We start from the raw sequence: 12123 nt of genomic DNA, 5'->3' as shown, positions 1-12123 counted from the left end.
TCAGTATTTGCATACCCATGTTTACATTCCTCGCGGCCAGTTCTTTCTCTCTTCTGTATCTCTTGTTCCATGTGGGCACCAGAGCCCAAGTGTCTTGATTTGTCTCAGCACATGTCATTCAGGCGCACATCTTAATCTGTGCATTCCTGTCTAATACGTACACCTCCCCACGACTTACATTCTTGCTTTGCCTATAATGGGGCTCGTTCCCAGACCAATATGGGTTTGCAGTTTAATGTAACTAGAGGATCCCCTAAGACTCCAAACCCTAAAAGGAAGAGGAGGGGGAAGGAGAGAGGAGTGTGACTAATGATTCATTTCTCTATAGGGTAACCCACCCACCAATTTCTACCTCAGGGAAAGAACGAGACCAATGCCTGCGGAGTTGTATTAAATTTTTAGACCCATTCAATGTTGACCCCATGGATGTGTATACAAATGATCGATCTTGTACACATCACTGTCCAACTCCTGTTTGGAGGCTGCCTCCCGGCACATATCTTATTTGAACTCTCCACAAGTTCATGGTTAAAAGTGTTTTTATTTACATAGACAACTCAAGGACCCCTTTGCTCTCTCCGACGCATACCTGTATGCACTGGCCAGGCATTTCAGGCTTGGGTCTTTGGTAGGCAACACTCTCGGTCAGAGGCCCCACTGACTAAAGCTCTGCGCAGACCTTCACATACTGGGCCGCTGGGAACGGTAAGGTCTAACCTCTGCATCTCCCCAACTCAGTTCCTTAAGTGAGGGTGCCCACTGTGTGTGTTCACACCTTCCCCATTGAGAAGTATCGGGTCAAATTAGATCACCTAGCAGCTGCGTTTGGTTCGTCGAAGAATCGAGCCCAATGTACCAGGATGTGAGACTGCATACACAGAAGAGAAAGGAAAACCCTAAGCCCAGACTCCCGCCTCCTCTCCCCAGGGGGCTACTTTGCCTCCAGGAATTTCTACTACACTCCCCACCCCCACTCTCCCTATCGTCTTTAAAGGGTTAAGAGAAACCCTCGCAGCCTTCCCTCCACCCTGGTCGCTGGGCCCGAAGGCTCGCTCGCTCACGGGAGTCTGCCGCCGCCTCCGCGGCCCGCCCCCCGCTTCCCGTCCTTCAGCCGGGAGGGAGCCTGCATGCCTGTCTAGACCCATCTATCACAGGCACACCAACAACACCCGCGAGAGCGCGGAGACCCTACCCAGGACCCCCTGCCCGCACGGTTCCCGGCGGACAGAACGCTGGAGCGTGACCGCGCCTGCAGGGTCGGGGTGGGACTCTACGGGATCGGGCTGCCCCGAGCGCACAGCGGGTCTGCCCCGGCCCCGGCCCACAGCGCTCCCGCCAGCCCGGCTGCCGGGGCACAGTCACAGCTCTGTGCGCTGGGCAGTCCTATTTTTATCTTGTCTAATCCCAAACTGGGCGGGGAGCACAGGCGTCGTGCTTAGAGAACAAGAGATAGGCGAGGGAGGCGGGGAGGAGCAGCCAGGCAGCGACGCGAGCGGGAGCGAGTTAAAGACACAGTCGAGGCGACCGAGAGCAGGAAGAAAGAGCGGGCTGTGCGGGCCTCGAGGCGCCGCCCGCAACGCGCCGCCCGGCCAAGTTACACTCGCCTCCCGGTCGCCCCTCGCCGCCCATCCCTCCCCACTTCCCAGAGGCGCTCTCCGCAGCCCGGGCCGCGGGGCCCCGGCCTCTGTGGGAGGCACAGGCCCGGCCGGCCCTGCAAAGGGCTGGAGAGAATCGCTAATGAGCTGTGCGGCCCATTGATCCGGAGAAAACTTCCTAATTAACTCTCAGTCACCTACTGGTGACAGCGCCTCAAAGGACAGCGCTGGGGCCGTCCGAGCCCCAACCCCGACCTGCCCGCGGAGCGCCTGGCGCCCGAACCCCGCGCGCGCGCCCCCCCCCCCCCCTCCACTACCCCAGGCAATCCCGGTGAGTGGCGGCGTAAACCCGCACACTAAAGGCCAGCCTCGGGTTAAACCTGGACGGCATATTAATCACCGCCATCTCCCCCCTTCCTCCTCGCGGTGAAATCATGCCCAAAATAAACACGGGAACCAACACTGCAAAGCCCAGACCAGATAACAGGTCGGGGGTGGAGTGGGAAGGGTCGAGAAGCAAATGTATTTTCCAAGTGTCCACGTACAGGAGTCTCGGAGGCCGACAATTAAAATGACTTCCACACAAGCAATTCTGTTGGCCAAACCGAATCCAACACCTCGTAAGGATTGATTTCGGCCCGCGGTGTCCGTTTCCAGTGCCACAGGAAGTGTCAGATGGCTACAAATACCCAAGTCTGTCTGCGTTCACCACCCACCACCTTCTGGGGTGGGCCATTTCCTCCTCGTTTTTATTCCCAAGTCATTTTAAGGATTTTTCTCCAGAGACTACCCCTAGAATCAAATACCACTACCCCTCCTCTGGCCTTCTCTCAAAAAAGAAACAAACAAACAAAAAAACCCAGCTAAAACCCTGAGCTGTCTACTCTAGACACAAGAGGCTGTACGAATACCTATTTGAAGCGCGCTGGTTTCTTTTTTTAAGGTTTGTTTTTAAATACACATAACCCTCCCCCCTCCTTCGCTCTTCCATCCCCGCAACCCCCCAACCCTTTAGACGCCGGCGGCGCGCGCCCTCGTGCGCGCGGGCACTCACAGCCTCTGGCTGGAGATCGCGGACTTTCTGGAAAAGATTCATTAACTGCAAATTAAGCCTCGCCCCGGCTTCGGCCTACACGCGGCCAGGCTCAGCCGTCTCAGGGACCCGGGGACGTGCCCACTCGAGAGTGCAGGCGGCGGGAAGCCCGTCGGGACCACGCGTGCCTCGAGCCGCCCTACTCCGCACACGGCGCCCCGGGGCTTGCTTGGTCAACAGCAGGAGCACGTCGCCGCCGCCCCGAGCCCCCTAGCTGGCGGAGGCTCTGCAGCGCAGCCGCCCACCTGCTCCGAGCGCGGGCCCCGCGGCGCAGCGGCGCCTCGCTCTCCCCGCCTCGGCCGAGGATCGCGCCCGGGTGCGCAAGTTCCTCTTCGCCCTCAGCCTCTGCGCCGCACGCCCTCCGAGTGGGACCAACTTCCTCCGGCCGCAGACTCGCACACGCCCTACAGGGCTTTCCACCAGACTCCACGCTACCCAGAGGAGGACCCAGGTCTCGCCCCCGCGCCCGCCGCCGCCCCCGCCCCCGCACGATCTACCCCAACCCCTGGGGGTAGATCTTAAACTTAAAACCAACCCCACGACGTCGCGGGGAAGGTGCGGGTGGACCAGGGTGGCAGATTAAAATTTTTAAAGAACATTTACAAAACAAAGCGTCTGACCTGACTGGCTGGTGGGCGGGCGGGCCTTGTCGGAACCCCTCGCTCTGCTCGATTTCCTAGTATTTTTTTTTAAATCCATGTGATTCACGCTTTGGAGCAATCCAAAACAAAAAACAAAAAACCGGGATTCCCCTCCCGAGTCGCGCGGCAGCGGCGGCAGGTCGAGCTCGGCTCGGCCCGGGGCGCCCGCCACACACACCCTCGCGCACGCACACGCCGTCGTTCCACGAGCAAGAACGAGCTGCCCCCGGAGAGGTGAGACGAGGCAGCGGCGGCTGGAGGTTTTTACAGTTCTTTCCCGAGTCGAAAAAGAAAGCAGACGGGAACCCGCCGCCCTCCCCTTCCTGCTAGCGAGCTAACGCCGAGCCGAGCTTCCCAGCTTCCAGCCCAGCTCACCCCCCCGCCCGACTCGCGGCACTCAGCGACGACCGCGCTCCCGCGCACACAGACACACACTGCCTGCAAACTTCCAATCCGCGAACTCCCTGCTCTCCTCTCAGCCCCCAGCGGGGCGGCAGCCCCCCCACCCCCGCCGCGCCCCTCCCTCCCCGAAGCCCACGCCGGGCCGCTTAGGTTGGCTGCACTTTTAATAACTTACAGCTAGGAAATAAAAACGAAAGCGAGCAAAGCAGCCAAAGTGAAGCGCGAGGCACAAGCTTCGAGGGGTACGCCAGAGAGTCAGAGGAGCCACCCGCCGCTAGTCTGGGCCCCGAGGGAGGGGGCCGACTGCAGCCCGCCGCACGCACGCCCGCCAGCCCGCGCGGCCTCCGCGGGGAAAGGTGTTCCGGGCACTGACCTGAAATCCCCAGCCGGGGAGTAAGCAGGGAGCCTGCGATCCGGCGCTTTGAAGTTTTCCCCGGAGCAGAGTCGAGGCGGCGAGGAGGAGCGACGGGAGGTGGGGTGGGTGGGGAGAGGTGTGCGGGGTTGGAGGAAAGTGGGGTGGCGACGTTGGCGATGGGAGAAGGGGCCGGGCCGGGGAAGCGCGGCGAACAGCAAAGTTTGCCGTCCCCCGCTGCCCGCAACCCGCTCGCGGCGCCGCGCTCGCTCGCCTCCCTCGCCGTCTGCTGCCAGCCGGCTGCCCTCGGGGTCGGCCACGCCGAGGGGTGGGCTCTGGGCCGGGTGGGGGCGGGGGCGGGCTCAAAGCCTCCGGGCAGGTGGCGACAGCCCCGCGCGATCCTCCGGGCTCCGGCGGCTGGGCCGGGCTCAGCAGCTCTCGCGTCGCCGCTGCTGCCGCCCGCGCTCGGGCAGGAGCCCCAGCGCCATGCTGACGATTAGCCGCGAGCGCCCGCTCGGGCTGGGTGTGTATGTGTGTGTGAGTGTGTTGGCCAAGTCTTCCCTGCGCGGCGACAGCGCGGCTTGGGCTCACCGCCCGGCAGCTCGCGGGCTCCCCCTCCGCCGCCGCTGCCGCCTCGCTCCCGCTCTCGGTCGCGGTCTGGGCTCCGGCGCGTCTTCCCCGCTGCCGCCGAGCTCGGTCCGCGTTCAGCAAGGAGCGTAGCTCTGCCTCCCCTCGCCGCTGGGAGCCCAGGCTCCGTCTGCCGCCGCACGCCGCGATCCCAACGCGTCCCCCCTCCCTGGTTCCCTCCTCTTCCTCCTCCCCCTCCCTCCGCCCTCTCGCCCGCCCGCCCGGCCTCCCTCCCTCCCAGCAGCCGCCTCCCCTCCCCCCGCAGGCGCAGCGCTCGGGCGACAGCCAGCCGCCCGCCCGCCGCCGCCTCCTCCAGCTGTCGCAAGTTTGAGCTCCCCCAGCCTCCGCTCAGCCTCCGCTCAGCCTCCGCTCACCCTCCGTTGCAGCGCCTGGGCGGTGGGGTGTCGGAGCGGTGATTCCCCAAAAAGGTTTGCCCGAGTTTCCCCAGCCGATTCCCGGCGCGTTTCGCCTATCTGGGTTCGAACCCCAGACCACTTGGGTGGCGTCCCCCTCGCCCCTTGTCCTCCCCTCCCCAGCTTGGACCGAGTTTCCTTCCTCCTTTCCATACTTCCTTTCTATTTCCTTTTTTTTCTTTTAGATTCACTTTAGAAGAAATTTTACATCTTCTTAAAACATAGTTCCTTTAGCTTTCTCTTTTATAGGCTAAATCGTCAACATTCAATTTTCTTCATCATTTATATTCGCCAATAAAATACTACTTTTTATGGATTCTCATTTATAGCTCTTTGTGTTATGCAGAGTTAGATATTATTAACATATCTTATTTTACATGATTAGAGTATGAGAAAGAGGAGAACAAAAAGAAAAAAAAATGTGTGATGTGATGTGTGTATGTGGGAGGGGGGAGATTTATCACACACACATACACACAAACATATTCATATCAAAATAAGGAAGAAGTACTCATAACTATTACAGCCTGCGTTTCTCCAGCTGATCACATGATCATAGCTGGTATGTATAACAAGCTTCTTCCACTACCATCCTGTACACCCTATACCCTCAGCAAGCACTCCTGTTGGTCATAGATTCTTGCCTGCTAAACTTACCCAAACCTTTATTCCTGAAGGAACTGGACCATAGCAGCCCAACCTGAATTATGATAGTTTTCCACTGACTTTAATCATAGGAAATGAAAGTATTAAAAGGCACCCTGGAGGATCTTTTGCATTCCATACAGACCCTCCTTTACCCACATTATTTGGTAGCAACCCAATTTCATCTTGATAGAAGGATCTCTCCAACTAGTGCAGAAACCCCAGTCTTTGCCTGTTAATTCAGAAGTCCCATCTGGCTAGGTCAAACTCTCAACTTCTATTTCAATGAAAGTATTGTCAGGTTCCCTGGCAGAAGCATTATTTTCCTTGGTACTAAGATCTCACTGGACTTAACATCATGGAGATGAGAAGCAAATATTTTGCTAGTGGATCACTTGCAGTGATAGTGGAGGAGCCTCTCCCATTTTCCTCCCTTGATTCCCTGACCCAGGAACTCTGACTGTGGGAGATATAGCACTATATGTGAAGGAATGGTGATCATACAGAACACTCTGGAGATATCACCTCAGCCCTGAAAGGTATTGCCATCTAGCTGGCACCATAACTGAGTCTCCCTTAGACCATTCCACCATTACATCTGTGGCTCTGTAAGGAAAACCATGGTTAGACTAATTAATTCCATGAGAATGGACCCATTGCCACATAACTATATCTCTGTATTTAAGCTGCAGGATATCAGTGAGAGAGTATGAACGAATTAATAGAAAATGACTATCATGCAAAGACAAACAAGGGACTTTGTATCTCTTCTGAGGAAGGGATTCATCTGTTTTCAGTTGGACCTGGGATATTTGTACCATGTTAGGTGGAAGCACGACTTGGCTGTTTTCAATATTTGGAGATGAATACAGTTTAAGGAGATTTGCATGGGTTGACAAGGGGTGAGCTATGGTGGCCTTTTGATGTGGCCACTTGGCTAGGCCTTACCACACTTTCCAGCATTCCTTTTCTGTATGTCTCTGGGTAGGGTGGGATATAGCAGAGTTTCTTACAGGGGACTGGAGGGGAAGTGAAGCAGCAGTCATTTTATGTCCTCACTGGTCTGCTGGCTCATCTCATTGGTGAGAGACAGTGGCCAGGCCTGCCATTGCCCACCTTCCACTGGGCCTTCCTTCAGCTTCTTCTACTCTGGGACCAGTGTGGGTATTTAGTTCCATGAGGAAGGGGCTTGACTTCTGCAGGAAAACTACACAGTCAAGGTCAGAGGCAATAAGGGCTCACATAGGTTTCATTCTGTTTTCGTGGCCTCTAGCTTTTTTTTTTTTTTTTGGTGTATGGGTTCCGGATTGTTGCTACTTTACTTTACATCCATATTCTCTCCCTCGCGGCCTACTTTGTGACCCCCAAGCTCCAGGATCAGACACAGTCCTAAGAATTCAGCCTTACACAATTGTCTAGGTCAGACTGTTGCCTGTGTCTGATACTGGAGCTTGGAGTCCACAGGACATGAAGTCAGGGAGAGAAGACAGACAGATGGGCCTCATTTCTTAGTAGTTCTGCTTCTTCTGGGGGACCTATACTGAAATATTCCCTTTGTATTCTGGAAACGAATATTAAGACATTCTTTCTTAGAAATATAGAAGAAAGAAATATGATGTCATTAACTTATCCTTAACTTTCCTAAAGATCCAGAATTATGCTGTGCCTTTTTCTTTGAAAGTCAGAAGTAGCATAACACCCTAAATGTTACTTATTTGCTAGCAATACTTAACAGAGAAAAAGAGGGATAACTTTGCAGTCAGGAGAAAGACAAACGGCTTGGAAAAGACACAAAATAATTGTCAGCTCCTGAAAAAGTCTTTTTTAAAAACGTTTTTCTCTTTTTAAAACGGTAATAACTCCCCACCACAGAGAGGTGCTCTCACACTTACTTCTCCAATATTTGCAAAGCATTCAAGTCCTAAAATGTGCCAACATTTTTCAAACACAGGATTAAAAATAGAGTATTTTTGTTTAAAAATAATTATATGCCATAACATGGAAACAAATAATTCTGTAGTCTTTGGAAAACAATGGTTTGCCTGTGGATAAAGTCACCCTCCCGCCCTACCCTCAGCCATCATGTCAAAGGAACAATAACCTCCTAATGTGTTAAGTTCTCCATGCATTGTGTTTTAAAACAATGCTTTATGAGCACACCATTGGTGAGCTTTCGGCATTATCTCAGTATATGGTACATCTACAGAAATTTTTTATTTATACTCCTGTCCTTTTTTTTTTTCCTAAGGTACTTGAAACATTTTGCTTTGTAGTAATTTTTACTTATTTATGTTAAATAATATCATCTTTTGTAAGCCGCTGGTGATTTTGCCTGAAAGGCTGACTGTTGATAAGAAACATTCTTCTCCTTTTATTTGGCTGAGTATTTTGTAACAGAGGAAACATGACACTGTGGTCAGGCATCAGGCTTCAGAGAAAACTACTAACTTCAAAGTCTAGCTCTGCTCCCAGCCTGCTCTGCAACCAACAGCATGCCTTAACCTCTCTGTGCCTTATTTCTTTTCATTGGAAAAACTAAGATGATAACAAAATATCTACTTCCAAGATTTGTTTTGTAGATTAAATAAGCTAGTTCATGTAAAGTCCTTCACATAGCACCTGGCAAATGCTCAATAGATATTACCCATAATAATATTGTCTTCTGTGCTTGCCAATAAACTATGAAACTATATGGATCTAAAGGACAAGGCTTATAATTAACCAAAAAGAAGGAGTAAAGACCTTAGTTAATAAAAGTAAAATAATGTATCTTTTAAATATAGAGATATTGCTTCTACACAGAAATATTGCTAAAATAATAAATGTCAGACAAATAGATGCACATAACTGTTTTATAACTAGCAGCTGGATCCTTAACTCTCTATAACTTTGAAATGGAGCTGCAAAGTACAATGCATTTCCCTCAGTAGTTTCTCCAGATTCCCTTTGAATTTGTGCAGGGTCGATTGATACATACAAGCACTATTTGATAAAACATATTTTTCAAAAAGTGAGAACAGCACGTAATTACCTCTACATGATATTTCTTTGGTAATTGCAGATAAATTGGTAAAAATATTTCAATTAGGCAAGCAGACTATTGATTGCAACTTACTAGGCTGTAAGAAAAAGTGATTTTTCTCTCAAGTTTTAATATAAGTACTTACTTGTTTTATTTACAACAAATACAAACCTTCTCATTTCAGCAGCTCAAAGTCTTCATGGAAAAATCACATGATTACTAATCCTCAAGACTGACTCTCTGTATTTTTTGCAAGTTTTCGCCTACTTATTATGTTCCTGCTGGGAAGTTCCTAAAAATTACATTTCCTATAACTGGGAGTATTACTAGTTCTTTCTATCAATCTATTTTTTAAGGGCAGAACCTTCAGAACGTTCTGAATATATTCTTTTTAGAAAGGAAAACAAGAAGGTCACAGATTCTTCTTTTTCCTTTAATATTTCTCAACCACACACTCACACACACATTCCCTTTATATCTTACAAATTCATGAGAAAGCTCGTTCTGTTTGCAATTTTAATTTTTGCTTTTGTTGACATGCAGTCTTCCTTAAGGGAACTTGATTATCCTTTTATACGGAAGGTAAGCTATGTACTATATTCATTTTAATTGAGGATGCACTGTTTGGAGATTACATCATCTGGTTATTTACATTTTTCCTTTCTTCCTTGAGTTGATCTCAAAGGAAACATGTGTGCATTTATAGTTCATGTATTACTGATAGCTATCCTGAGTATAACAGCATTTATACTCAGCTCTAGTTATAACTTGTTTCACCCAACCAAAACCACACTTTTCTACTGATTATAAGGTGTTAAATTCATCACAGATATCAAAGCGAGAGAGTACAGTGAGACTCAGTAAGCTTATGGAGGGGAGCTGGGGGTTTTATACTTAACTGAGGGAAACTTGATCATTGATGACACTGGTTTATGACAACGTCAGGATGGCATTAGGCAGCTCTGACGTGATAACTCCAGGGCACAATTTTTCACCTATTGGGAGGTAGTGTGAACATCTGAGCAGCTTAGCCAGTCAACTGTGTCTCCCTACAGCCATCATTCTTCCTCGAAAATCTAATGATTCTCTTAGTTCCATGGCAGAATCAGGTCACTCTAGGTAGTTCTATGTTATGTGAACAAAAGAATCACTGAGGATAGTAAAAACTAATTTTAATTTATCAAGGATCATACGTTAAGTATAATATTTTATAAATCATTTATTTTACTCTAAAATTAGTTGACAATTTTTTCCCCATAATTTGATTGGCACATTTGATAATTTGCACAGAAATGTACATGATAAGTGAACATAATGATGTTAAATAGTGGAAGATTGGAGCTGATGCAAAAAGAAAAGGTAATTAAATATATAGAAATTATAACATTATTCAAATTCCTACCCAATCTGCAATCCTTCCTCCAATTATATTTTTTCTGGAATATAGTCTTTTAAGCCAAAAGCACTTAGAATGGTCATTTTAGAGATTATGAGAGAGGAATTATAGCCCAGAGAAAACCTACATGCAATAGGTAGCTAGGGGCAGGCTTATTGAATGACATTATTCAGCCAACAAGTTGATACATCATCTTAAATCTGAAATTTTGAACAACTGCAGATAAAATGTCCTAAAACATACGAGGCAGGATGGTGTCTTCAGTTTCCCTCACTTACTTTAACTTTCTTTCCTTTTCTCACTCTTACAGGAAGAGAATCTCCCTTTAACTCATTATGGTTATGCTATAAAAGACTGAGTGATAAAAAAATAAGTTTATTTCAAAGGTGCCTCACTCTGAATCATCTGAATGACAGGAATCATTATACTGAAGAATGGGACTCACTGAGAGCATATATAAAGGAGCCTTATTTTTATCCTCCACTGTCCATTCCCCCTGTGCTGTGAGACTTGTTTTGCCTTTGCTTCCTTGGGTGAAAAGCAGTGCACATCCCATACCTGCCATGGTCACTTTCAGATAACAAGAATCCACCAGTAACTTCCAGTTCCACACACAGTCTCAGTTCAATAATTATTTTGTTCAATCCACTGTATTAATTTCAACATTATGAATTTCATTTAAAGTTGAAATTCCACCCATCCCCCATCAAGGGAGAAGTTTTCAATCCACACCAGTTGTTGGAGTGTGGCATGAAAGCTCTTACTAGATTAATAATATTGTGTGTGCCTGGTAGATGCTTAAAGCTGACACTTTCTCTTATGGTGCGTGGGTTCTTCCGAGCCCACTGCCCCATCACTGGGAATTTCTCACACGTGGTTCCCTTTAGGGTTACCAAGAGCAACTCTATTCTGGATGGTTAGTTTTAGCCATTGCCTATATCTTGTCCTATGCAAACAGCCTACCCAATCCATTGCCAGGAAACCCTATAGAAATTTAGGTCTTATAATGTCAGTAATTTATTTAAAAATAACTCATCATCACATGTGTGACATTTATGGAATACATATTTGTATTATACCCTCTAGGTATTTGGTTGACACTTGAAATACTTTAATCAGGAATATTCACCCTAAGGGTAGTGAGTCAGCATTTGAAAATTAGGAACTTTCGATTTCTACTGAGAGAAATAAGGAACCCCTGGAAAAATCATAAAGAGGTAGATTTCAACTAAAAACGATTGGACTATCATTGCCTCAATCTGCAACAGAGGACTTGTTAAACAGCCTAAGGGAATTTACAAATATGTACGTATTTGCTAAACGGGTAGTGGTTGAGATATGTTTATTGACTAGCAAATTTGTACAGATACTTGGCCTTTGGACAAGTTCTAGAGAACTCAAGGTGTAACATTTTCCCAAGTGGGGGTTTTAGCCCAGGTGTTTATTCCTTCGGTGCCACCATGATATGAAGGAATCTGTCATCGTACTAGAGGAAAAGGTACTAAATGTAGAACTGAATACCGATGAACTTATGGGATATAGGACTGAATATGGCTGCAACAGTACAGCTCAGGACTGTCTGGGGTCTATTTGCCAATTCATTTTTCTATGAGTGATAGAATTTGGTCTAAGCCTTGCTTTCACTGTAACATCTCACCTGGTTGTGCGATTTTGAGAGAGGATAAGTACAGCGCTCATGTTGCTCTAATCATTGGAAGCCTCTAGCCTCCAGAGTGGCAGCGTGAAGAAACTGTCAGAAGGCTGATTTCAACTCAGACACCTCTGTCCTTGATCTGACCTAATACCACCTAGCTATCCAGTCTTTTGTTCCTTAGGAGGATATGAGTCAGACAAGAATACACTGTGCGCCTCAAGCTCAAGGGGGGGCCATGGTAAGCTATCTGAGTGGTCTTCTTAAACTTGTTATTTTTTCACAT

At 48.6% G+C, this 12123-nt stretch overlaps 1 protein-coding gene across 1 annotated transcript in view; it reads right to left on the bottom strand.

The window, feature by feature from the left end:
* LOC308611047 (uncharacterized protein) overlaps positions 1 to 11884 on the bottom strand; it is a gene marked incomplete at its 5' end in the record, with an annotated part of 65394 nt that extends 53510 nt beyond the window's left edge. The window contains 3 exons of the mRNA XM_081259987.1: positions 3309 to 3364; positions 4105 to 5026; positions 11844 to 11884. Coding sequence (XP_081116113.1) covers positions 3309 to 3364; positions 4105 to 5026; positions 11844 to 11884 — 1019 coding nt within the window. The remainder of the gene's footprint in view (positions 1 to 3308; positions 3365 to 4104; positions 5027 to 11843) is intronic.
* Between the last annotated feature and the right edge of the window lie 239 nt (positions 11885 to 12123).

Source organism: Mesoplodon bidens (genome assembly GCF_964165515.1).
Source record: "Mesoplodon bidens genome assembly, contig: HAP1_SCAFFOLD_154, whole genome shotgun sequence".
NCBI classification, from domain to species: domain Eukaryota; kingdom Metazoa; phylum Chordata; class Mammalia; order Artiodactyla; family Ziphiidae; genus Mesoplodon; species Mesoplodon bidens.
This window is presented reverse-complemented; position numbering and strand designations above follow the sequence as displayed.